Raw genomic sequence first — 25,777 nt, 5'->3', positions numbered from 1 at the left:
GGCCAAGAGATCCCACCCAGTGATGAATGATTTCTCTGAGGGGTAGTAACAGTCCTTGGGGCATTCTTCTTCTTCCTAATCTCATGGTAATTCCTATGGAAGCAAGGACCACTTGTTATGTCCTTCTGCTCCTGCCCCATTAAGAGTCATCTTCCAACTTCCAAGCTCTTCTACTTCAAAGAGCATCACAGCTTTCTGAATCCTTGACTTTTGGTTTTGATTTGTCTTAGCAGCAAAATACCTCTATTGTAAAAGTATCATAAGAAAAATGGCTCTTGTTTAAAAAAAGTTTAAACTTTGATTTTTTTTTTTTTTTTTTAGGGCTATAGTCTTAAAAAGGTAGTTCTCAGTCATTTACCTGTCTTTTAACCCTCATGGAAACATGCTTCTGAAATTTCCAGGATGGAGAAAAGAAACAAAGGAAGTCGCGGAGGTTTGAAAAAAAATGACATTAAAAGATAAACTAAACTCTCACAATGTGTCACTTTACCAAGTTCTGCAGGCAAACTTTTATTTGAAGAAATTCTTTTTTTGTGCTTTGCATGAAGGTAAAATTAGGTAGTTAAATGGGGCCACTCAACCCTGAGAACACGATAGAGAAAAACTGCAAGGTGTATAATAGTCGTCAAAGTATCACGTGACTATTTTAGGCTTAAAGAAGAACTTTCAAAAAAGTACAAAGATGGCTATTTTAAAATTCCATACATATGAGATAAGATGGACTCTTTTACTAAGTACTGTCAGACGCAAGCGACAGTGTAATCTACAGAGTAATAGGTAGTCCTATTCTAATGGCCAAAGGAAGAGTAGATATCCTATCTATAACAGGTTACATTTCCGGACAACCTCAATGGAACTCTTCAAGTTTTAAGCATTCCAGCTCAATCCCAGCACCATCTCGATGAACAGGGCCATTTATTAAGACAACCGTTAGGGAGAGTTCATTAAAAGGCTGTAGCAACTTCAGTTCCATGACGTCCTCCAACGTGAACACAGTCTCGAGGAAACTTGTCCAGCTGTTCATACGCCAGCCTCCCGTCTTCTCCTGCATACAGAACATCCAAAATGAACAGCAGTTGAAACCGAAGTTTCTTATTCATCACTCAGGATAATAATACTGGTTGTTGGGGGAGAGATTGTTGTGTTTTGCTAATGTTGACTTTAGGTAAGGACATAATCTTCCGTTATTCTTTTTTTTAAAAAAAATATTTTATTTATTTATTCATGAGACACACAGACTGAGAGAGAGAGGCAGAGACACAGGCAGAGGGAGAAGCAGGCTCCATGCAGAGAGCCTGATGCGGGAATTGATTCCGGGACTCCAGGATCATGCCCTGGGCCTAAGGCAGGTGCTAAACCACTGAGCCACCCAGGGATCCCCTATCTTCCGTTATTCTTAATTATGTTGCTTTCTAGGCAATGTTTAAACAATCAAGAATTTCCTTTATATCTTTAAAAAAACTCCAACATAGTTAACGTACAGTGTTGTACTAGTTTCAGCTGTACAATATAGTGATTCAACAATTCTATACATTACCCAGTGCTCATCACGATCAGTGTCCTCTTAATCCCCTTCACCTCTCACCTCCCACACCTGCCCTCTGGTGACCAGCAGGTTGTTCTTTATAGTTCAGTCTGCTTTTTGGTTTGTTTCTTTTTTCCTTTGTAGAAGAACCAGGAACTTTTCAGTTAATGCCAGAGACTATAAGGATGTCAAGAGTATGAAACAGTAGAAGTCCTATGGGCATTTGATTGCGATAATTTCACATAATAGATTTCTTCCTGAGAAATCATATGGATTATATTTTATGTATGTTAGGGATTTCAGCATGACTGGCCCTTGACTTCAAAGCATTGAACTTCGACATGGTTTTTATTTTTTTACATTATATATTGGCATATCTATTTTTTTTAAAGATTTATATATTTATGAGAGACACAGAGAGAGACAGAGGCAGAAGCAGAGACACACAGGCAGAGGGAAAAGCAGGCTCCATGCCAGGAGCCCAATGCGGGTCTCGATCCCGGGACTCCAGGATCGCACCCTGGGCCAAAGGCAGGCGCCAAACTGCTGAGCCACCCAGGGATCCCCGGCATATCTTTTTTTTTTTTTTTTTTAAGATTTTATTTGGGCAGCCCGGGTGGCTCAGCGGTTTAGCGCCACCTTCAGCCCAGGGCGTGATCCTGGAGACCCGGGATTGAGTCCCATGTCAGGCTCCCTGCATGGAGCTTGCTTCTCCCTCTGCCTGTGTGTCTCTGCCTCTCTCTCTATGTATGTGTCTCTCATGAGTAAATAAATAAAAAAAAATCTTAAAATTTTTTTATTTATTCATGAGAGACAGAGAGAGAGAGAGGCAGAGACACAGGCAGAGTGAGAAGCAGGCTCCATGCAGGAAGCCCGACGAGGTAGGACTTGATCTCAGGTCCCAGGATCATGCCCTGGGCTGAAGGCGGTGCTAAAACGCTGAGCCACCCGGGCTGCCCTATATTGGCATATCTAAACGGTCTTTTACGAAAGTCAAATCTAGGCTTTCAAACTTCAGCTAAAAAATTCTCTTTGCCTTGGACACACATGGTGATCCAGCCACCAGCCAGCTGCTAGGTCACTTCTGTCAGTAATACTATCTCGAACAGCCAACATTTATTTGCAAATTATTTGAATATTCCATTCCATCTTTCCTATATAAAACAATGATTAGGAAATGGGAAAAAATCACAGATAACTGGTGATAAGAAGCAGGCATTCATGCATTTAATACAAGGAGAAAGATGGAAGTAATGAATGGTGCTCAATCAGAAGTTCATTGTGAAGAAGAAAAGTAAGAAAGATTCATGAAGTTGAGCATCTGCTTTTGGCCCAGGGTGTGATCCCAGCATCCCAGATCGAGTCCCACATCGGGCTCCCTGCATGGAGCCTGCTTCTCTCTCTGCCTATGTCTCTGCCTCTCTGTGTGTGTGTGTCTCTCATGAATAAATAAATCAATACAATCTTTAAAAAAAGATTCATGAAAAGCTGGAAATACATTGATGTTAGTGGGTTTTTGAAAAGGAGTGTAATTATGGGTTTTATAATATAGTCCCTGAAAACAGAAGTTTCTTGATCAACCAAAAGTTTGTCTTTGCTTTTAGGGGTTTTTTCCCCCCAGTAATATATCTGGTACAAAACCAGGGATTTTAATTTTTAATTTTTTAATTTAGAATTTAAAATTTTTTAATTTATTTTTTTTTAGTAATACATCAGATACAGAAGTAGGGATTCACTTGCATTTAAAAGAACATAGTGAACTCTTCTCTAGGCAAAGACCACCAATTTTTAGAGATCTCTGTTGATTGTTTCTGCATGCCTTGACTTTTCTAAGGCAAATGCTATTTTTTTTTTTACCTCTTATTACTTTGGAGTAGAACCCTTTATTAGAAACAAAATATTTACACAACACCCTGATATATAAAACATTAAACATAGTACCATGCATACCATGCTTCTTGCCCACTTGCACATACCTTGGATACCTTGGCTAACACTATTTAAAAAACAGCGATTACCCAGCCATTTCCTAGTTTGCTCATGGATATATTCCAGTTTAGAAGTGTTCAAATTCTTTTCCTAGAGTCCCACAGAGTCTAGGTGGTCAGGATACCATCACAGTGTCCTCTGAGGTCTGGGAGTCCATAGGTAAGTTATGCCTCAATGTGCCCCCCTGTAAAATGGGACTGTGCACGTCTCTCTCATGGAGTCCTTGGGAGGATTAAATGAACTAAACCATGAAGCTCCCTCAAAATAGTGTCCTGTGCAGAGCAAATACTCTACAGATGTAACTGAACATTACTGTAGAGACATGACCAGGGCCAGCCTGGCAGGGCACCTCACCCTTACTAAAGTTCAGTTTTCAGTGGGTGATGATGTGTGTTGGCTCCTCCTCTGGTCTTTAGCAGACCTGTGAACACAGCCCTGTGTTGGAGGAGAAAGAGCTTGTTCTTTGGGATGTCAGGCAGTGTGCTTGCAAACTGGACTGAGATCCAGCTGGGACACAATGAAAGGCCATAGCAAATGGGGACAACTGCTCTGCCCAACATGGTGGCCTCCGGTCTCCTGTGGCAATATAAATTTAAGTGGTAACTACTCAAAATTAAATAAAATTAAACTTCAGTTCCTCATTCACAGTAGCCACGTGGAAATGCTCAATAGCCACAGTGAATACTGGCTGCCCTACAGGACAGCTCATACCTAGTACAGCCCCATTGCCACAGGAGGATTTACTGAATACAATTACTGATTCATCTGTGTGAGATAAAAATGCACAGTATTTGTGTATTACGGTCAAAGGAGACTCAGAACATTCAGTTCCAACTTATTACATATTAGGATCACCTGGGAGGCTTTCAAGGGTCCAGTGGAAAGCTGTTTTGGAAGCAAAGCCCGGGCATGGGAATATCTTAAAGCTTAGTTGGTGATTCCAACCTGCAGCTAGTGTTGAGAGCCCCAAGCTTGTGGGGAGGGGCACAGGGATTGGGGGAGCCATGCAGATGAAGAGCCAAAGTAAAGGGGTGCCCTGGTGGCTCAGTTGGTTAAGCGGCTGGCTTCGGTTTGGATCTTGATCCCAGGGTCCTGGGATTGAGCCCCACATGCGGCTCCCTGGTCAGTGGAGGAGGTGGGGGGGGGTCTGCTTCTCCCTCTCCCTCTGCCCCTCTCCTGCACTCATGTGCTCTGTCTTAAATCAAATCTAAAAAATAAAAGCCAAGGAGAAGAGGGCATGATGATCACTCCTGGAGATGCTGCTGTTCGTGCCGCTCAAGTGAATCTTGGGGCACATCCCACAGGGATCGACTTCTTCGGGTCGCACCAGATAAAGCAAAATTGCTGGCTCTGCTTTACAAACATCAGGCTTGCCTTCATTGTTATTTCAGAACATGAAGGGTTAAAAGAAGTTCAAGGTAATAACACCCGGGGCACATTTTTAGGGAATTAAATAATTTGTGTGCTTAAAACAGCCATAAGGAATAACTGTCTTATCCTTTAAGCAAATATGCATGCTGGCTTGGATTTATGTGCATCGCATGATATATTCAGTGGCAGAAGGAAGTGTTATTAAACCAGTAACTGTAAGAAAGGACACCTACCAGTGAATGTGATTTTCACGGTGATTATAAATGCCATGAGATTCTCCCTTACGTTATAAAGCTACTATAGTCAAGCCAAGGTGGCTTATTTCCTTTTTTTTTTTTTTTTTTTTTTTTGGTGGCTTATTTCCAACGAGTATTATCGGCCGGATTAGATTTGAAGACTGGGAGTATAGTCTTTACACACGAAGAGTAGATGCACTAATAAAGTAACAACTCTGTTATACAGGATTAAAAAAGCCTCTCTCCACCCTCCCCACTCCCCAGCAAGAATAGAGGTAGGAAGCATGGTGGCATGAACCAAAGATAAATGAAGGGGAAGATTTATCTAGGTATTCCAGAATAAAATAAATACCTCACTTCTTTTCTCTGATGTGAGGACCCAGGTGGCCAGTAGAGCAACCAAAAGGTGGCCTGAGAGCCAGGGTGAGGCCACGGGAGCAGGAGGTTACAGCGTTCCCTGAGGCACATCTCCGCAATACCAGCCAGGCATCACCCCCCCTGGGAGTGTCAGCCCAACCTCGCCATCCCACCTGGATTCCTGACTGTTGCCTCTGCCTCATGGTTCAAATTCTGTGTTCTTGATTCCAAATACTGCATAGACCAATCCATCTAGAAAGGCTCCAGAGAGCAACTCTCACACTCAACACCCAGATGGTGAGAACAGGGCATTGAAGCAAGATGGAAATTGTTTGGTTTCTCAAACGTGTGTGTGTGAATGTGCCATCCCCTGTGTGTATGTGAGTGTGCATAGCTTATGTGAGTGCCACATACTCTGTGTGTGACATACCCGCTGTGTGTGTGACGCACTCTGTGTATATGTGTGAGTGTGATATACCGTGTGTGTGTGTCACATACCCTGTGTGTGAGCAGAGAGCCCACAGGGAAACTGCTCAATGCACATGAAACATTTCCTTCCAGTTCCCTTCGAGAGTGCCAAAAGCAAACAGTTGTGAAAAAGAACTCACCGAGAGACAAGAGGGTCTCCGAGGCCACGTTTCTGATTTCTTCAGTGTCGGACTGACACAACGTCACCAGCATTTTAATGCTTTCAGTGGCCTGCAGGGAGAAAGTCATTAAAATAATCTTCTGGGATCCCTGGGTGGCACCGCGGTTTGGCGCCTGCCTTTGGCCCAGGGCGCGATCCTGGAGACCCAGGATCGAATCCCACGTCGGGCTTCCGGTGCATGGAGCCTGCTTCTCCCTCTGCCTATGTCTCTGCCTCTCTCTCTCTCTGTGTGTGTGTGTGACTATCATAAATAGATAAAAAATTAAAAAAAAAATAATCTTCTGACACTTCTGTCTGGGGTCACATGAGATGGACTATCCCATAGCTGGGACCCTCACACAGGGGTTCCCACACCTCGCTGAGTGTCAGATCACGTAGGGGGCTCTTTTAAAAGCACAGACTCCTGGGAGTCATTCCAAGATGCATTCGCTGCACTAGAATTTCCTGGGATGGAGCCCAGGGTTCGTATTCGCAGGAACCTTGACAATCTGCTACATTCCCCACTTCACAGAGGATACCAGGTGTTGGACGCCAGGTGTCTAGCCTGCCTTTCCAAAAGGGAATCCACTCCTGGTGGTTCTTTCCTCTGCACCTGGCCCCAGCACAGTGCTAATTTAAGAACTCATCATGTTTAGCTTCTGTGCCAAAACAGAGAGTAAAGGTCGGTGGTGGGAATCCTTCTGTTGGATTCTCCCCATTTATCCAGTGCTCCATGAACCGGGTGGCTGGCCAGGCATGGGAGACTCAGCAATGAACAAGACTTGATTCTGGCCCTCAAGACTTTATGATCCAGTGGAAAGACAGACGGTGGGACAGGTAATTGTTATAATGAGGGGCAGGCTGGTCAGGGTGCGAGCACAGAGCACAGCTGGGAAATGTGAACTGGTCTGACCAGGGAAGTCTTCACAGAGGAAGTGGTGTCTTAGAGCAATTAGCCAAGTTTGGGCAAGTGGTAGGGGTGTGTTTGTGTTGGGGGGTGCAGAAAGGGAAATAACTTCCAGGCAAGGAGAGCGAGCAGCATGTGACAGGGCCTCAGTCAAGGAGGGCCTTACAAACCACACTAAGGATTTTGAACTTCATTCTTAGAATCATGGAAAGCCACAGAAGAGCTTTAGAAGCAGGATTTGTGTCTTATTAAGAGCATTCTAACCTTAGTGGGGAGCACGCATGGAAGGAGTTCAGACTCCAAGGAGGCAGAAACTGGTGGGAAGGTGGCTCGGATCCAGTGAGCAGAGTGGGGAGAGAGTGCACTGATTTGGGCTGTAAGGAAGTGGGGCCTACGTGGTGTAGGGCTGGTCAGTGTGGGGATGAACTGTACAATCCCCTGAGATACAAGCACTAGAGGTGGGTGAGCTGGGAGCAACTGGAGCTGTCTATCCTTTTTTAAAAATTTATTTGAGAGAGAGAGAGAGAGAGAATGAACAGGGTGAGGAACAGAGGGAAAAGGAGACTCCCCACCAAGCAGAGAGCCCAATGCAATGTGGGGCTTGATCCCAGGACCTGAGCCAAAGGCAGATGCTTAACCAACTGAGCACCTAGGCGTCCATAAGATTTTGAGTGTTAACCCCTTAATTTCTTCATGCCCATCTGGCTGCAGGCCCCTGCCCTTTGTCCCATACGGCAATCCAAGATTGAAGATTAGTTTTATTTTTGGTGATTTAAGGTAGGCTGAACATTAAATCTTGCCTATTGAAGGCAAAGTCTTTCTCTCTCCCTCTTTTTAAATTTCCTTAAGTCATTTCTACGCTCAGTGTGAGGCTCAAGCTCACGACTCCAAGATCCAGAGTTGCATGCTTCACCTACTGAGGCAGCCAGGTGCCTTGAACAGCAAACCCTTTAGCATGGGGAATTCTCAGCCCTCTTTTCATTTACATTTTAGCTCTGTCATGGCTCAGAGACGGCTCCCCCTGACATAGGTAAGACAGGTGAGCTGTTGGTGAAAGCAGTTTATGGGAAAAGATCTGGGAATTTATTGGCACATTGAATTTTAGTATTTCCTTGCAAATTTTATCTGTCCCTGCTCTTTTTGCACATGAGAAAATTTGGTGAAATCATCCTATCATCTCTCTTTTGGGAAAAGATCTAGGTTTCTGACACTGACCTGTGGGATCCCGAAACCCATAATTATTTTCTGAAAGTTGTTGGCTCTAACAAAACAAAGTCAGGTTTAGTGTGGAATTTAAGAAATGAAACAGATGAACATAGGGGAAGGGAAGGAAAAATAAAATAAGATGAAAACAGAGGGAGACAAGCCATAAGAGACTCTTAATTCTAGGGAACAGACTGCAGGTTGCAGTAGGGGAGGGGGCAGTGGGAAGGGGGCAACTGGGTGATGGGCATGAGGGGGGCATGTGATGGGATGAGCACTGAGTATTCTATGCAACTGATGAATCACCAAATTCTACTTTTGAAACTAATGATACACTATATATTAACAACAGTGAATTTAAATAATTATAGAAAAAAGAAAAAAAGAAAGGAAAAATAAAATGAATAAAAGGATCCCCAAACTAATATACTTTCCACAGCAAAGGAAGTGAGATATCCTGCTAATGCAGGTGCTTCCAGGTACGGGAAGAGAGCTGTTAGGTATACTTGGCCTTGACTTGCTCAAAGCTGACCCGTCAGGGCCTCTCAGGCTGCGTTTTACCTGCAGGCTTTTCAGAGCCAGACAAGCTGCCTTCTGGAGCTGGAGGTTTGCCTTTGTCAGCACTTCACAGTAATAGAGCAAGGCCTGAAAGAGAGGTAGGGACCCCAGGAAGACATTTTGAGTTGTTTGTAGTTTTAGAGGTATCACCCTAGATAAAATGAGACATGTCACACTGCATTCAGAGAAAAAATAATTCATTAAAATTCTTATTTATTGAAAAAGCTGTCTTTTAATTCAATTCATTAATTGCCTGTATTCTATTAGGTCACAGACACTGGGGAATATGAAGTTAAAAGATACAGAGTTATGTTTACAGCTTTCTGGAGACCCTCAGGACTAGCAAAAGTGCTAAGGCTGTTGAGAGGGAATGCAGAGAAGAAATGTGTTAGCTCCATAGAAAGCTGCAAGATGCTAGGGAGTCACATGGAAGAGTCACCTTCTAAAGTGACCAGGGCAGGCTGCGTGGACACGATGTGTGAGCTAGGCTGGGAAGGGTGGGTTAGAGTTCAGTTGGGAAGTCGAGGGGGAAATGACATGCCAGCAGGAAGGAAGAGAGGGGGGAGGCAGTGACGTGGCGCTGAGGTTGCTGCATGGCACACTGATACTCTGGATACCAATCTCAGTGTAAAAATAAGTTGTTATTTTTACCAAGTGAATGTCTTCCTCAATACCGTATATTTCTTAGATTTGCCTCTTTTCTGCAGCCACACATCTTGTCAAGGTCTTAATTTCATGCCTGTATCACCATCACCATGTTTCTGCTTCCAGCGCTGATGATAAGGGATCCCTTCGTCAAGAGCATGTGGTGTCCATCATGCGCACACCCACGGCCCCTCTCTCAGAAGAGCAGAGCACCTTCCCTCTGTGTTTGTGGCCAGCATCACCTTGCAAAGCCTTCTTAGGGGGCTTTCCCAGCTCCTACGCAAGTGGCTCCCCGCTCCATCCAGCTGCTCACTGTTCCTGTCACGCTCACTGATGTGCCCGGTTGCCCTCCTTTGCACAGGGAACTCTGGGAGCTCTGCTGCCCTTTGGAAAGGCTTCATTCCTGGTTAGCTCAAAATAGGTTCAAGATCCAGGCCCTGCTTCACCAACCACCATGTGACTGTACTATCTTTCTCCCTGATTCCTATAATTTACATTTTCCTTGATTCTCTTTTTCTTTCTTTCTTCTTTCTTTCTTTCTTTCTTTCTTTCTTTCTTTCTTTCTCTCTCTCTTTCTTTTTCTTCTTTCTTTCTTCTTTTTCTTTCTTTCTTATTTTTAAAGATTTTATTTATTTATTCATGAGAGACACAGAGAGGCAGAGACACAGGCTGAAACAGAAGCAGGCTCCATGCGGGGAGCCTGATGTGGGACTCGATCCCAGGTCTCTGGGATCAGGACCTGAGCTGAAGGCAGATGCTCAACCGCTGAGCCACCCAGGCATCCCTATTTATTTATTTTTAAAGATTTTATTTTATTTACTCATGAGAGATACAGAGCATGAGAGAGAGGCAGAGACACAGGCAGAGGGAGAAGCAGGCCCCATGCAGGGAGCCCGGCATGGGACTCGATACTGGGTCTCTAGGATCATGCCCTGGGCTGCAGGCAGCACTAAACCGCTGCGCCACCAGGGCTGCCCTTGATTCTTCTTTTAAAACAATATTTTATTTTATTTATTTGAGAGAGAGAGAGAGACAGTGACGGATATTGAGAGAGAGAGCAGGGAGGAGAGGGAGAAGCAGGCTCCCCGCTGAGCAGGGAACCCTATGCAGGGCTCCATCCCAGGACCCTGGGATCATGACCTGAGCCGAAGACAGATATTTAACCCACTGAGCCACCTAAGTGCTCCATTTCCTTGGTTCTTATTAAACTAATTATCTTACTAGGCTAATTATTAATATTCCTTAGTTCTTATTAAGCTAATTATCATTACTTATATACATCTGTGTTTATAAGTATATTACTTCTAATATGATTCTCAACTTGCTCATGTGTGATTCTGGCATTTTACTTAACTTCTTGTGCCTCAGTCTGTTAATATGCAAAATGGCTGGAATAATAAGACACTCACAGGTCTTTGTGATTCTTAAATGTTGTGACATGTGTCAGGGACTGAAAACAGATCCTGGCACACAGTAAGCCCTCAATGAATAGAGCTGTAGTATTACTTTTATTCTAATATACATCTGTGAATTCATATATTTGTTTATAGGAGAAAGATACAATAGTGACTCTGTGGATGCTGAAGATCCATAAAGACGAAGACCTTGGCTTTTCTTTTTTTAAGATTTATTTATTTGAGAGAGGAAGAGAGAGAGAGAGAACGAGCATGCATGTGGAAGTGGGGTGGGTAGAGGGGAAGAGGGGGGCAGACTCCCCGCTGAGTGTAGAGCCCAACACAGGGCTTGATCCCACAACCCTGAGATCATGAGCTGAGCTGAAATCAAGACTCAGACGCTCAATGGACTGAGCCACCCGGGTCCCCTGGTTTTTGTTTTTAAAATTTATTTAATTCCTAGCACTTAGAATGATATTCTGTACTTAGTGAATGCCCATCAAATCTGATGACACCATAGTGCCTGGATGAAAGTGCTTGAAAGTGTCATCAACCACTTGATGATGTGTTTGCTCATGATATGGCACATAGTTGTGATTAAACATGGCCTGTTTTCTCAATTCTGTAGAACAATGCCACTCTTAAAAAATGGAGATATGGGGATCCCTGGGTGGCGCAGCGGTTTGGCGCCTGCCTTTGGCCCAGGGCGCGATCCTGGAGACCCGGGATCGAATCCCACGTCGGGCTCCCTGTATGAAGCCTGCTTCTCCCTCTGCCTGTGTCTCTGCCTCTCTCTCTCTCTCTCTCTCTCTCTCTGTGACTCTCATAGATACAAAAATAAAAAAAATATATTAAAAAAAATATAAAAAATGGAGATATGATTCACATACCATAATATTCACCCTTTAAAGTATATAGCTCAGTGGTTTCTCTTATACTCAGAAACCATCACCACAACGTCATTCCAGATCCTTTTTGTCACTCCAAAAAGAAATCCTGTACCCATTGGTGGTCACTCCCATTGCTCTTCCCTCTATTTCCTGGCAACCACCGGTCTTTCTCTGTGGATTTGCCTCATGCAGACGTTTTATTCAGGATCACATAATATATTGCCCTTTAAGTCTTGTACTTTCACTTAGCAGGATGTCTTCAAGGTTCGTCCATGTGACAGCGTGTGTCAGTACTTCCTTTTATGCTGAATGATATCGCATTGTAAGGAGAGATCACATTCTGAGTATTCATCAGCTGATGGACATTTGGTTGTTTATACTTTTTGTTTGTTATGAGTTAATAATAATAATAAATGTCCCATTTCACTTAGGCTTTTGCATAGTCATCATCAAGTGGATGAACTTGAGCACACAATGCTTCTCTGTTTTCTTCCATTTTCCTCTTGTTTCCCTCCTAAGAGCCTCCAAGTTTTAATCACCAAACCAAAGTTTAATCCTTTCCCTAAACCATAGATTCCAAGGCTTAAATGGCCATTAACAACTTAAATGGTCCTTCCTCTCAGGCATGTTTGCATTATAACAATGCTTCCATAGGGATGAGGTGCTGGCCATGGGCCTGGATCAGTCCACCACTGGTATAGGATCTTTGGATGAGACTTCTGGACCACACTGTCCCTTTGAGCATGAGGACCCAAACTCTGCTGGGTTGAGTCAGAAGTGGGCACTGTTTCTGACTTAAGAAAGCCCTTGGTACTTCCCGGTGCCTTGCAGAGATATAGTCTCACAGAACAAATAAGCATCATCTTGCTCACTTGAGTTTAAGCAGTTGCCCAAGAAATGGTGGCTGCCATGACACTTGGATTGGTAAGAATTCTAGGAAGCAAATGGGAGGCACACTGTGAAGAAGTTTTTGGTCGCCATGCAAGATAGTAAGTAAGCATCTCCTCTGGCAGGTCCTAGATGATGAGGGAAGCAACAATTTCCCAATAGACAGAAGAATAGGTATTTCCTACTTATTTGGGCTGGGAGTAAGGGAGGGGAATGTAAAAAGCATCAAAAATGAACCAATATTCAACTTCTAGTTTGTTTCAATAGTTATGGTTTTTTGAAGGTTCAAGATTTACAGAAACCACCAGTTCTCACCTAGGTAGTTTTGTATTACTTTAGCCTTCACAGCTGGTAGTACAGAATTCATGTACTAACTTATGCTATTTCATATTTAAAAAATGGAAAGCATTCAAGGTTTAGGGAGGGTGAGTCAAACATTTCTAGGTAGTATCTAAGTTTTACCTCTTAACTAATGTGGCCATCTGTGATGGCCTGTGATGGCAAAATATTCATAGTAAATGAGAAAATTAATCTGTCCAACTGTGCCACCTAAGCCATCTTCAGTTAGCAAAAGTTCATTCCAGAGAAATGAATCCAAGAGCCTAGCAATGATAGCTGAGCTGGAATAAAGACAGAGCATGTGGCCAGTGGCATAAAAATAGAAGGTGCACACAGAACAGCCAAAGGAGGGCTACGGTTGCTGCTATTTCTGAGGCGAAGCTAGAATACTGGCTCCTCATCATGACCAAAGGGTACCGTGATGCTGCTCCCAGAAGACCGTGCCCATGCAGTAGGGCGAGGATGGCTGGCCCACAGAACAGCCTTTGAGCAAATCCCAGTAAAAGACTGGAACTCTGTAGGAAAGAATAACGTGAGGTCCTTGTTTTTGGGCCAAAATGGCATTAGAATGGAAGATCTTGTGAAGACACAAACACTCCACCATTCTCTAGCTTAGCTAATGCCTTAGACCAGTTAAACTCTACTCAGAGTTCAACATTTCACCATTCTAAGGACAAGAAGGGGCCAGGTTTGATTTTCTTGAGCTGATTTGAGGATTGACATCAGTTAGTTTTTAGAACCACTGTTCAGTTTGTCAAGGGCTCCCAGAAGACCAAGGCTGTTGCCTATCTGGGGTCCCCATGCTTGTTACCCCTGGATGGTACTGGATTAAAGCCACCAAGGAGATAAACCACCTCTCCCCTGTCAATGAGGAATGACAGCTTTTAAAATTAGAAATATTTTGTTCTTTGAGTCAATAGTTTAATGACTTGACCCCAAACTATTCATAAAAATGTGTGCATGTATGCTCACCATGATATTTTTCAGAGTTGGAAACTACATCAATGCTCATCAAGGAATGAGAAAATAAATTATAGAATATCCACACCCTGAGACACACATAATCCATCAAATAGGATGAAGTAGATCAACATGTTCTAGCAAGAAAAATCACCATGTTATAGTACATTTAAAAAATCAGTTATACTACAGAACAGTGTGATCTCATTTAAGAAAAACATAATTAGGGATCCCTGGGTGGCGCAGCGGTTTGGCGCCTGCCTCTGGCCCAGGGCGCGATCCTGGAGACCCGGGATCGAATCCCACGTCAGGCTCCCAGTGCATGGAGCCTGCTTCTCCCTCTGCCTGTGTCTCTGCCTCTCTCTCTCTCTCTCTCTGTGTGACTATCATAAATAAATAAAAATTAAAAAAAAAAGAAAAACATAATTATTATATATGTGAGCAGATACATCGAAAAAAATCCAGAAGGAACATACACCAAATTATTAACAGTTCTCCCTGGAGGCTGCATTTATGGGTGCTCAAATATTTACAGTATATTTTTGTAGTTTACATGGTGTTACAGAGTATATGTTTTTAACAGGCAGAAGAAAATTATTTTTATAAAAAACAGATGGCAAAATATTCATAGTAAATGAGAAAATTAAAAAATCTTTTGGCTTGATGTCCATGATTTGGGGCTTTACCTTTTCCCTGAAATGCTCGTTTCTGGAGGCTGTGTCCAGGTAAAGCATCACAGCCTGGCTCACTTCCCTGTCATCTGCAGTGAGCAGCAGAGCCAAGGTCCTGAGTACTTCCTGCTGGGCCGGGAGGCTGCTAGGTGCAAGGTCACTCATGGCCTGAAGCAGTTTCTCATCTCTCAGTGATTGCAGAGTCTGAATCAAGGAAACTAGCGAGTAAAAAAAGCAGAGTATCCTCTAGTTCCATCCATGTCATTTCAGTAAGTCAATCAGAGAAAGACAATTATTATGTGATCTCACTCTCATGGAATTTAAGAAACAAAACAGAGGATCATAGGGGAAGGGAGGGGAAAAATACACAGTGAAGGAAATAATAAGTAAACACTTTCCCCAATCCTCCTGATGATAGTAAACTCTTTTGCCCCTCTCTGTCTTTCAGTCTTACCCGTCTAGCAAAGCCCTAGCCTTGCGTAACCTCAGCTCTCACATCCCTCTGTCTGCACTCGGGCACCTAGGTCCTGATGGAGAAATTGATAAAAAATAAAATTCTGAGTCCCATTTGGATAAGTTGACCACGTTCCATGACAATATTCCTTATATTATATATAAGGATAAGGAATATATTCCAATCCCCGATGAGGTATCCAGAGTAGGCATCTATTAGCTACAGAAACATTAGGATTAGAGTATATCTAGTCAGTACAGGTGGGAAAATATAAACTAAAATTCATGCTCATTGGTAGAGCAGCATCCTTTATACACTGGACACATTAGTGAATTTTTTTTTCTTTTGCCTTAATCTCCCATTCCTTCTGCTGGGGATGTTTTGGTCATTTTCCTGCTTTATAAATAAAGACCCCAGCAACAGGGCTCAGATAGTAGTATGCATAACAACTGAAGAAACAAATAATGGAAAACAACCCAATTATTCAACAATAATCAACTATATTAGTGTGCATGCAAAGCATGCACACTAAAAAACTAAAACTAAAAATTTACAAAACTAAAAAAAGTTTCAAAGAATAACATGAGATACAATGTCAAATAAAAACTAGGATATAATATTCTATAATAAATCATCACAATTTAGGAATTTCAAACCCATGCATATCCAACTAAAAATACATAAAAATTTAAAAGTAAGATAATAAGTGATTTGAGTATTTTCCTATGTATTTTTCTATTCCTTTTTTCCCTTTTTTAAATAATGAAGGCTCTTTTCTTATCTGAAGGAAGAAGGAAAAAAAAAGATGTAAAAGTTATGATTTTTTTCCACTGTCATCGTCCACTCCTACTGGTGAGTAGGTGAAACTTCTCTGGGACCATTGTGTGAGTAAGAGTTTAGAGATGTCACCTGCCACTGATGTCATTGGAGCAGTAAGAGAAATTTACCAAGAAAACTGATTTCAACCATGTCAAACATAGAATGAAGGAATGAAGACTATCCTGAAGTCAGACCCTCTGGTGTCCTGCCTCGGCTCTCCTTCTAGAACTCTGGACTAGTGTTTGCTTGTGAGGGCTACACAGACTTTCCTGTGTTCACGGTGGCATGACACCAGGTGGAGGAGGATGTGCTGCTTCTCCCTAGGATGTGACCACTGGGATGGACACGTTGGCCCAGGGTTCAACGTTCTGGAGAGAAGGGCTAAGCCGGGTGCTGTGCCAAACCATCTACTCCTAAAGCACAGGCTACATTCCCACCCCTTTTCCTCAGTGCTGTCAAGCCATGGTGGGTTTACAGAGCACAGATGTGGGAACCAGAAACCAGCCCCTTGCTGCTTGGCTCTACTCCCAAAAAGGTTTTCCCTCCTTGCAGGTGCTTATTTTATTTCTGGTATTTGAAGCAGCACATGAGAAGGCAAAGATGAGCTAGCTTCATGCCACACTTCCCTGCTGGTGCCATCTTCTCATTCCCTTAGGATTCACAGCCTGAGATTTGCTTCCCCATCTTTCCTCCTTCCCTTACCAACATGTCACCCCATCTGCCTTCTCACGAACCCCACTTCTGTTTACTATCATGAAAGCACCACCCAGAAGGGCAGCCTAACATAGTACTGCCTGTAGGCTTTCCCACAAGCAGCAAATACAATACATTAATGAAGACAAGAAATTACACCAGTAAATCATTTAGCAGCTTCTTATCAATGTTACATCCCTGCTGGGTGATTGGATGCTCTCAGCAAATCCCCGCTCCACTGCCAAGAGGCTCACTAATGTGAAGGGTCAGAAAGTCATTGAAAAGGCAGGTCTTATCCCAGCTGTGGACTTAGGGAAAAAATTGGTTACCATCACTAAAAACTATGCCTGAAAAACCCGGAGTGAACTCCCAATGGAGCTACCGCACAGTGTGACCAAAGAACATGTCCCACCTTGCTTGGCCAGCTGGCTCACATAACTCTCCAGGTCACTCACACCGTGGCTGGTAAAGTAACTATAATACTGGAAGACAGTGATGACTTCCAAAGAGAGGCTGGAAGGTAGCAGAGGCTCAGGCCGGTCCAGGATTTGGGACACCAGGGTTCGGAACACTGGAAGGGAAAGATACGAAGCGGCTTTTAAGAGACATGACCATTCATTCATGTTTACTGTGGTACGTGGTGGAGCAAAGTCTAGGAGGTGAGCTGATCCTCGGTGTGCTGCATCTACATGTCCACACCTATGTAACTGCCATTTGGGTGAAGATACAGAACATGGCTGGCACCCTACAGGCTGTGCATGTGCCCCCTTCTCACCACAGACCATGTATGATCCGACTTCCGTCAACATGAATTAGCTTCACCTGTTCTTGAGCATCATGTAAATGAAATAATATAGTATATATGTTTTGTATCTGGCTTCTTTTACTCAACAAAATATCTGTGAGATTCATCTGAATTGTTGTGCATAGCAGTAATTTATTCTTTTTAAAAGCTTCTGTGTAATACCCTATAATATGAATTACTATTAACATATATATATACACAATAGATACATATATGTAATACTATATGTGTACATATATATATACACACATTATATATACATACATTATATATACACATATACACACAAAATACATTCATTTTCTTGTTGGTAGGCATTTGAGAGTTGTTTCTGATTTTTGATTTTTGTGACTAAAGCTGCTATGAACCTTTTTATAGGTGTTCTTTTTTGTGAGTATAAGCATATATTTACCTTGATATATTTAGGAGCAGACTTGCTGGGTCCTAGGGCAGGGGTATAGTTAGCTTTAGTAGACACTGCCAGTGTTTCCCAAGTGCTTATCCCACCTGATACTCTCTAATTGGTGACATTTTAAAGAAAAAAGTATATAGCCACCTCAACAGCAATACAGAAATAGTGCTTTTAAAAGTCACTGCTGATATTCTGAATTAAGACATGTGCCAAGTCTATTTTTTCCTTAGATCATACTGAGTAGATGATGCTCTCTCTGGAGAATCAGCCTCTTTTTCCAGGGCGAGCTGGTGGGGAAGTGGCGAGGGAACCCGCCCGTATTCACTCTCAGAACGACAGTGACACCTTCCTCCCCCCTGCTGTCCTGTACCTGGGTCTGCAAGTCCTGGATATTCTCTGTTGACGGTTCTGGCAAAGCTGGCTTCGAGCTGCTTCATCACTCTGTCAGCAGAGCTGTGATAGACACCGACTGGGCTGCAGCACTTGGTCCAGAATGACAGCAAAGACAACTTTTTGTGAAACTCTGGGATGGCTGGAAGAGAAGAGCAACCCCCATCCTATGATACATGTTTTGAATGAAGCAGATGAAGAGATGTCCCTGTGTGGGGGTGGGGCAGGCACCAGGGCTTCTTTTTTTTTTCTTTTTAAGACTGGTTTTTTTTTTTTTATAAATTTATTTTTTATTGGTGTTCAATTTGCCAACATATAGAATAACACCCAGTGCTCATCCCATCAAGTGCCCCCTTCAGTACCCGTCACCCAGTCACCCCCACCCCCCGACCCACCTCCCCTTCCACCACCCCTAGTTCGTTTCCCAGAGTTAGGAGTCTCTCATGTTCTGTCTCCTTTTCTGACATTTCCCACTAATTTTTTCTCCTTTCCCCTTTATTCCATGTCACTATTTTTTATATTCCCCAAATGAATGAGACCATATAATGTTTGTCCTTCTCCGATTGACTTATTTCACTCAGCATAATACCCTCCAGTTCCATCCATGTCGAAGCAAATGGTGGGTATTTGTCATTTCTAATGGCTGAGTAATATTCCACTGTATACATAGACCACATCTTTTTTATCCATTCATCTTTTGATGGACACTGAGGCTCCTTCCACAGTTTGGCTATTGTGGACATTGCTGCTAGAAACTTCGGGGTGCAGGTGTCTCGAAAGACTGTGGTTTTTAATTTTTTTTAAGTATGCTACACATCCAATGTGGGGCTTGAACTCACCACCCCGAGATCAAGAGTTGCAGGTTCCACTGACTGAGCCAGCCAGGTGTTCCCTAAAGATTGTGGGTTTTAATCGGAACTATAAGATTCCTCTGTATTAGGAAGATTTTCCAAAGAGCAAAGAAGTTCTGAGAAGGAACTCATCTAGCCTCAGCAGCCAAGAAAACGCAGCTGAAGCAAAGCTGTTTGCTTTCAGTGAGAGAAAACACAGCAGCACTCCTCTTGGCTTACTACCTCCTTTCCTGGAACTTTACAGCAAAGTATAGGCTCAGAGAAGGAAACCTGAAGGGGACAGGACAGGGCAGGAGGTGGCTGGAGAAGTCTGATACCCTGCCTACGTGGCTCTCAGACGAACTGATGAAGAGCACTGTGTCAGGTGGCACATGTCAGCATTTCCCCTTGTGTGACCATAAGGAGCCTTTGCAGAGGAGAGGATACTAGCCACTCACATCCTGAGTGTCCTCAGGGATACAGTATCCTGTTCCTTTTCATGCCTCTCAGACACCTGCTGAGGTCCCCTGCTCCTGGTAGGACTAGACGTGGAGTCAAAATGCATAACAAGAAGCTACAGGGAGTTCTGTCCTAGGCTTCATCCAACCTAACCTATAAGAGCCTGGTGTTCCCCTATTTCCACAGGAGAACTGATGTGCACAGAGACAAAGATTCTTGTCTTTAGAAAAGAGCTCTGTGGTCAGACCACACAATTCAGAAGCATCTTCCCCGTGTCAGGTTCTCCACTGGGAGAACCAGGGACTTTCCTGAATGCCTGTGAATCCACATATTTCCACCTTTTCCAAGGAGAGTCTGGGAGTCTCCTGTATCTGCCAGGCAGCCACTATGGGAAGCACCTGAGCCAGCCCCGTGGCGTAAGCACAGTCCTAGTCATCTGTTCCCAAATGGAAGTGCATTGGCAGGAAGAGTCTGTGAGATTGCATACGAGTTGGATGCTGGTTATGTGTATGTCCTAGTATCTGATTTCTGGGGGTGGAGGGACTCCCCCCCCCAAGTGTTTGACTCCCAAGTGTTAATGAAACCGCACAAGCATGGAGATATCCCTTGATTTTACAGCTGAGCATGCCCTCCTGCAGTCCTGACACAGCAAGGAAGAGATGCGGGCAACGGTGCACCAGTGGCCATCATCTGTACAGCTGGTGGTGTGATGGGCAGGGCCTTACCTTCAATGACAGAACTGATGTTCCCTATGTTCTCATCGCTGACAGCTGACAGTTTCTCCATCACCTGGATTTGCCTAGAAAGCTTCTCCAGGAGATTGCTCACCATGAATGGGGTTTTGCTTGAGAAAACAATTTGCTGATAAAACAAACAGAACCACCGGGTCAGTTATGTCGTTGTCATTGGAGGTTTTCTGGCCCAACCCCATCTTTCTTAACTCAGCAGTGATGCTAAATAAACCCATTCAGTTGTTTGGTTCCAGTTTGAGAATGTTCCTCATTCCATGCTGTTTACAACATCTGATGAAATCACACGTGATTTTGTTGTTTTAAATGTTTTTCATGCCTGTATAGATTCTGGAATGTTCTCAGTAATAGAGCTGCAAGGTTATTATAAAGTTGCCTTTCCTTTTATGTATTGTAAATCTTCTGTAAATCCTCCTTGAAACTTGGAAGGCCTATTTAGGCTGCTTCTCCATGGGCTAACAGAAAAGAGATTTATTTTACAAGTAGTAATTTTTCACAGCATGGATTTATTTTCTTGTTTTCAAGCTGAAAGTTAAGAGCATGCTGTATAATAATCATGATTATAACCAAGGCTATCTCGTTCTAATTAACGAGTACTTTTTTATGTACCAGATAGTCTGACCCCATGCATTAGCTCATGCTATTTCTCACTGTTACCCTAAGAGTCTATCAATACTATTGATCTTCCACTTTAAAGATTTTATTTATTTGTTTATCTATTTAAAGAGCTAGGAAGAGGAGAGAGAGAGAGAGAGAGAGAGAATCCTAAGCAGACTCTGAGCTGAGCGCAGAGCCCAATGCAGGGCTTGATCTCAAGACTCTTGAACTGAAACCAAGAGTTGGATACTTAATTGACTGAGCCCCGCAGGCACCTTGATATACCATTTTACTGCTGAGGAGACTGAGGCTAGAGAGATCAAGTAACATGCCCAAGGCCACAGAAATAGCAAGTGATTTCACCTATGTGCAGGTCACAAGAGCAAAGGGTGTGAGAGACAACAGAAGCGGGTAGCTGCCTAAAAGTTCTCATCCTTCCTGTGTCCCTCGGAGACCTGTCCTGGTCACATGGTAGGCATGGATGCAGGATGCAGCCTGAACCACCGTCCTATACTGTCTAAATCCTCTCGACTACACAAATAGGATTTTTGAATTCAGAAGTCTAATCTAGCAATTATGTGCTGATGCCTTTCATGTAAGAAAATACAGTAGAAATGAAGTGATTTTAGGTGTAATTATAGCTATTATGATTCTTATGGAATGCCCATTTTTATCTCTTTGCAATTAGACGCCAAAAGAAGACATAAACTTACCGATTCAGCAGTGGATGTGAGTTAGAAATTATGTTTCTAATCCTTATTCCTTCATTCTACATCTTTATATCTACCTCTTTTGTTTTTCTGGTACTGATTTTCCCCACAGAAGCGCTGACTTGTTATAACTGTGGCCTGAGTATCGGCAAGAACATGGCACTGAACATTGCTTGCCAGTTAGTCTGTGAGAGAAAACATTCATTCCTTCATGGAAGAGAATTCTCTTATGTCTCACAAAATAATGACTTTCCCTCTAAAAGGCGAACAGGTCATTGGCTCAGCATAGAATCAAGCTCAGCAAAGACAAAGAACTACAGAAAACCATCTCATTCAATTGGTTGGGGAATAGAGAATAGCTATAAGTGAACCACAATCCTTGTCCCTTTTAGTCAGAAAAAAAAAAAAAAATTGCACCTCCTCCCAGACTGGTTGTCAGTAAATGGCTTGCGGATTCCAAAGTCAACAGAAGAGATCAATTGGGTCGTTGGTCAACATGGTGGCAGAGTCATAATTGCCAATCAGCTTCCCACAGTGTCTAAGGTGACTTTGGGGTTCTTTATTCGTGGAGGAGAGGCATATTCTACATCTTGTTCCAAGTGTATATGGAAGAAGCATGCAAACCCACTTCTGGCCTCTCTAGAACCCTTTCCTCCTTACCCTGCCTCTTGTCTTCCCGTTGGACCCATGCTCTTAGGAGCACAATTTCTCCTTTTTTGGCACCCTTCCTGCCTGGCCAATCCCTCCCGAAGACCTTCCACATTTGCTTTCACATTCTTATCCTGTTCCCCACACATGCAAGGAGGCTGGAGCAGACAGGCAACCAGGCAAGGAGGAAGCACTTAAGTAGATGCTCAGGGAAAATGCTTTGTTCAAGATAGCTCAAACACTTCCTGCAATAAAAGGATTTTGAAACACTGTCTTCAGTGCTGCAAAATCTTAATTGGCAAACAACTTGAAATGGAAAGAAAAATAAGTCCCATGGTGTATCAGAATGAGAGGTAACTGGTGATGATAATGGCCTATGAAAGTATTCTTTCCCATTGCTAATGAGTATTCATTCAAGATCTGGAAAACTGGGGTTATGTTCAGTGACATTTTGCCTTTAGCTGTCCAGGTGGTAGACAGGTGAGTCACGTGACATCTTCACATCAACATACACTCAGTAACTCTGGCTCTCAGAGTCAAATTTTTTCCTTGGTCACATGACTCCTTTATCAAATGACTGGAGAGCGAGAGCTAACCTATTACCTTTTCAAGGGTGGAGAGCTAGGTTTTAAGATAGAAAACCCCAGGCTTCAGGGAGGATGGAGGATGGCCATGCCATGAGGACTTTTGAGTTGGCCCAACTCAAAGGAGGACTGGCCCCTTATTCCTGAATCATTTCTCTGGCAAAACTGAAAAAGGAAGCCCACACTCTTGGCACCTCTGGGACCCAGGCTCTAACACAGACACAGCCCCAATCCTACCTGAACGAGCTGGGTGCAGTACTGAAGGTGCCTGACGATGGTGATGTCCAGGCTTTCGTTTCCTGTGGTCAGCGGCAGGGGGCTTCCGGCCACGCTGGTCCCCACTCCCGTGTCTTCTGTCAGCGCTTCGCTGAGGTGGCCCCTGGCTTCCGGGTGTACTGCTCTGTAAGCGCTGGGGCGGGAAGGGAAGCGACACGTGAGCACTTCCTTTCAGCGTGGAAACCACAGGTCAACTCATCACAGGTCATGGAAGGGCACCCCCCAAACAGAGGCTTCTGCGGGCCTCCCCGACAACCTGAGATACTTTTCAAAAACTACTTCTTGAGTCGGCCTGGGCACCAGTTTGCCTTGTTAGAAGGTCACGCGAGCATATTGCTTCCAGGGCTCTCTGTTTGCTCTCTGTTTCCCAGGCACAATGAGCCATTGGAGCCATTGGAGCCATTGGAGCCATTGGAGCCATTGGAGCGGTCTTAAGCAGGCAGACCAGGGAGTCTTTGAACCGCGCTCTCGTCTTGCACTTGTTACCCTTTCCTGCTCAGTGGATGGGGCGCTTTGCCAGGCTTTCCGGGATTAAACTGTCCTCAACTTTGGTGGTTTCCCAAGAGCGATACCATTAAGAAGTAACATCAAGACGTTTTCTTGGCCTCAGATCAATGGCGACTTGAAGAAAGGGAAAGAGAAGAGCTGCCAACGGGAGACAGGACATTCCGCTCCAGACAAAGGCTGAGAGGGGCATTTGCATCTTTCCAGGCTGGGCCTCGTTCTGCCTCTCCTGCCTCGTCTCAGCCTCTCCATGGGACTGTCTATGGTCAGGTCATGATGGGCACCTACATTTACAAATAAATCTGTTGCCTCTGTTATCCAGTTTGGTTCTGAAAATTAATCTATGTGGGAAAGAGGGAGCAGTTGTCTCATCTCACACTGGGGAGGACTGACTAGCAGAGCTGTTCACCACGGTGTCCTGTTACCCAGGCAGCTAGTGGCTTCTAGGCTTGCACCCCTAGCCTCTGTGATTTAAAAAAGATCACACACCCGAGTGTAAGGGCATTGAAAGCTTTCCTCCAAATTCACACTTGCCTCCAAGGGGAAAGCACTCTGCTTGTGCCCTGGCAATCAACACATATTTAAAACATCCCCAATTTCCTCAATTTCCTCTAATAACACTGATGACATAAAGTGGATCAGTTTAGACAATTTAATATCAATGGTCTACAAAGTGTACAAAACCCACAATGCTTTTGTTGTTAAAATGCTTCCAACAGCAACAAGAATGAAAGTTTTGATTCGACTTTGACATATCACATAACAGCTTAAGCTAAGGAGTAGAGGGATTTTTGGTTTAGAAGTACTTCACAAATTCAAGTTAGAAAAATCTCTGCATCGAATGTAGGAGGATGACTTAAATATTCCATTCATTTAATAGATTTTGTTTGCCATGCCCTCTGTTTGCTCAACGGATAAATTCTGTTTCTCACTTTTTCATTTCCTGATTAAGAATGAGCTCTCTAGAAACAAGAATACCCTCAAAAATGTTACCACAACATCACCCACAGAGCGGTTTGTAAAGATTGGGACAGCTAGAGCTCCTTGTAACTTGAAAACATGCTTGTATAAAATGTCAAAAGTAAAGATGGTAGAAATCCACCCTTTGGGAAAGTATGTGTGTGCTTTTTTTCTCCCCCAACCATTAACAAAGGTATGTTCCACTGTGCTTGATTTAATTCAGCTAAAGTCACAAAAAGGACCCCAGACTCTAGCTCCAAACACAAGTTTGGCTGTACAAGAAAGCCTGATGGATGGGTGCCTGGGTGGCTCAGTCGGTTAAGTGTCTGCCGTTGGCTCAGGTCATGATCCTAGGGTCCTGGGATCGAGTTCCGCAATTGGCTCCAAAAAAAAAAAAAAAAAAGCAAAAAAAAAAAAAATGCCTGGTGGAGAAGGTGACAACATTTCATCTGTCATCCCTTCCTGCTTGCCTCACCCCCCCTGCCCACCCCAGAGAAGGTGCATTCTCCACCAGGAGCAATCTGTTCCTAGTTATCAGTTGGCCTTCCTCATCCTAAGGTAAATATGCGCCCCGGGCTTAAACCTGGCTTTGATATGTGCACTGATGAGCTTGATCTACAACTACTTTGCTAAAGGGAACAAGAGATAAAGGGGTGGAAAAAGCAGAGCATAACAAAATGATGAGATTAGATATAAGACACAGACTGAGGAGAACCAAGTATGAACGGGTTGTCCAGTAAGAGTTCTCAGGAAACAGAGCCTACCTAGTTAATCTGGAATTAATTAAATTGGGGTCAGGCTGTAGACCCTGAGCCCTCCAAGATGCAGGTGTGCACACATAAATGGATACACATGTGCATAATCATGCAAAAAATGTCCCCACCATTTATGAGCAGGAAAAGCAAATCATTCTTCTTTAAACAGCACAAAAGAGGTGAACACTATTTAAAATCTGTCCTCGACAATGAAAGGGAGCTGAAAGCCAACTGGCCCTTCATGTAGGGAGTGCTCTCTTCCTGGGGATGCGCACAGGTGTACCCCCACCCCGCGAGAACAACCACCACCCTACTGAGGTGTGAGCAGACACCAACTTGACACTTACCTATTTTTCTCAGTCTCAGTGTCTGAAAATACAGAGTCAGCGCCTCCTCCAACATTACAAACCTCATCACCATCCTCCTCCTCCTCCTCGTCAAAATCGGAGGTGTTCAGGAAATCAAAGCTTTCTAAAGCACTTTCAACTGTAAGACTTAAACTGGAAGACCGGCTGTGGCCTCCGGCTGGTTTGCACTGCAAAGGCAGAAGGCATCAGGAAAATATCAACAC

At 43.6% G+C, this 25,777-nt stretch overlaps 1 protein-coding gene across 9 annotated transcripts in view; it reads right to left on the bottom strand.

Moving 5' to 3' along the window:
• Positions 1-481: 481 nt before the first annotated feature.
• RIPOR2 (RHO family interacting cell polarization regulator 2) overlaps positions 482-25,777 on the bottom strand; it is a 221,588-nt gene continuing 196,292 nt past the window's right edge. For all 9 annotated transcript variants that reach the window (XM_072729012.1, XM_072729010.1, XM_072729013.1 and 6 more), the window contains 9 exons: positions 25,554-25,741; positions 22,949-23,120; positions 20,149-20,284; positions 18,115-18,276; positions 16,940-17,098; positions 14,577-14,779; positions 8,778-8,861; positions 6,087-6,177; positions 482-1,045 (listed from right to left, as the gene is read on the bottom strand). In XM_072729012.1, the coding sequence (XP_072585113.1) occupies positions 945-1,045; positions 6,087-6,177; positions 8,778-8,861; positions 14,577-14,779; positions 16,940-17,098; positions 18,115-18,276; positions 20,149-20,284; positions 22,949-23,120; positions 25,554-25,741 (1,296 nt within the window). In that variant the 3' untranslated portion in view covers positions 482-944. The remainder of the gene's footprint in view (positions 1,046-6,086; positions 6,178-8,777; positions 8,862-14,576; positions 14,780-16,939; positions 17,099-18,114; positions 18,277-20,148; positions 20,285-22,948; positions 23,121-25,553; positions 25,742-25,777) is intronic.

This window comes from Vulpes vulpes, chromosome 12 (genome assembly GCF_048418805.1).
Source record: "Vulpes vulpes isolate BD-2025 chromosome 12, VulVul3, whole genome shotgun sequence".
Lineage (NCBI taxonomy): Eukaryota > Metazoa > Chordata > Mammalia > Carnivora > Canidae > Vulpes > Vulpes vulpes.
This window is presented reverse-complemented; position numbering and strand designations above follow the sequence as displayed.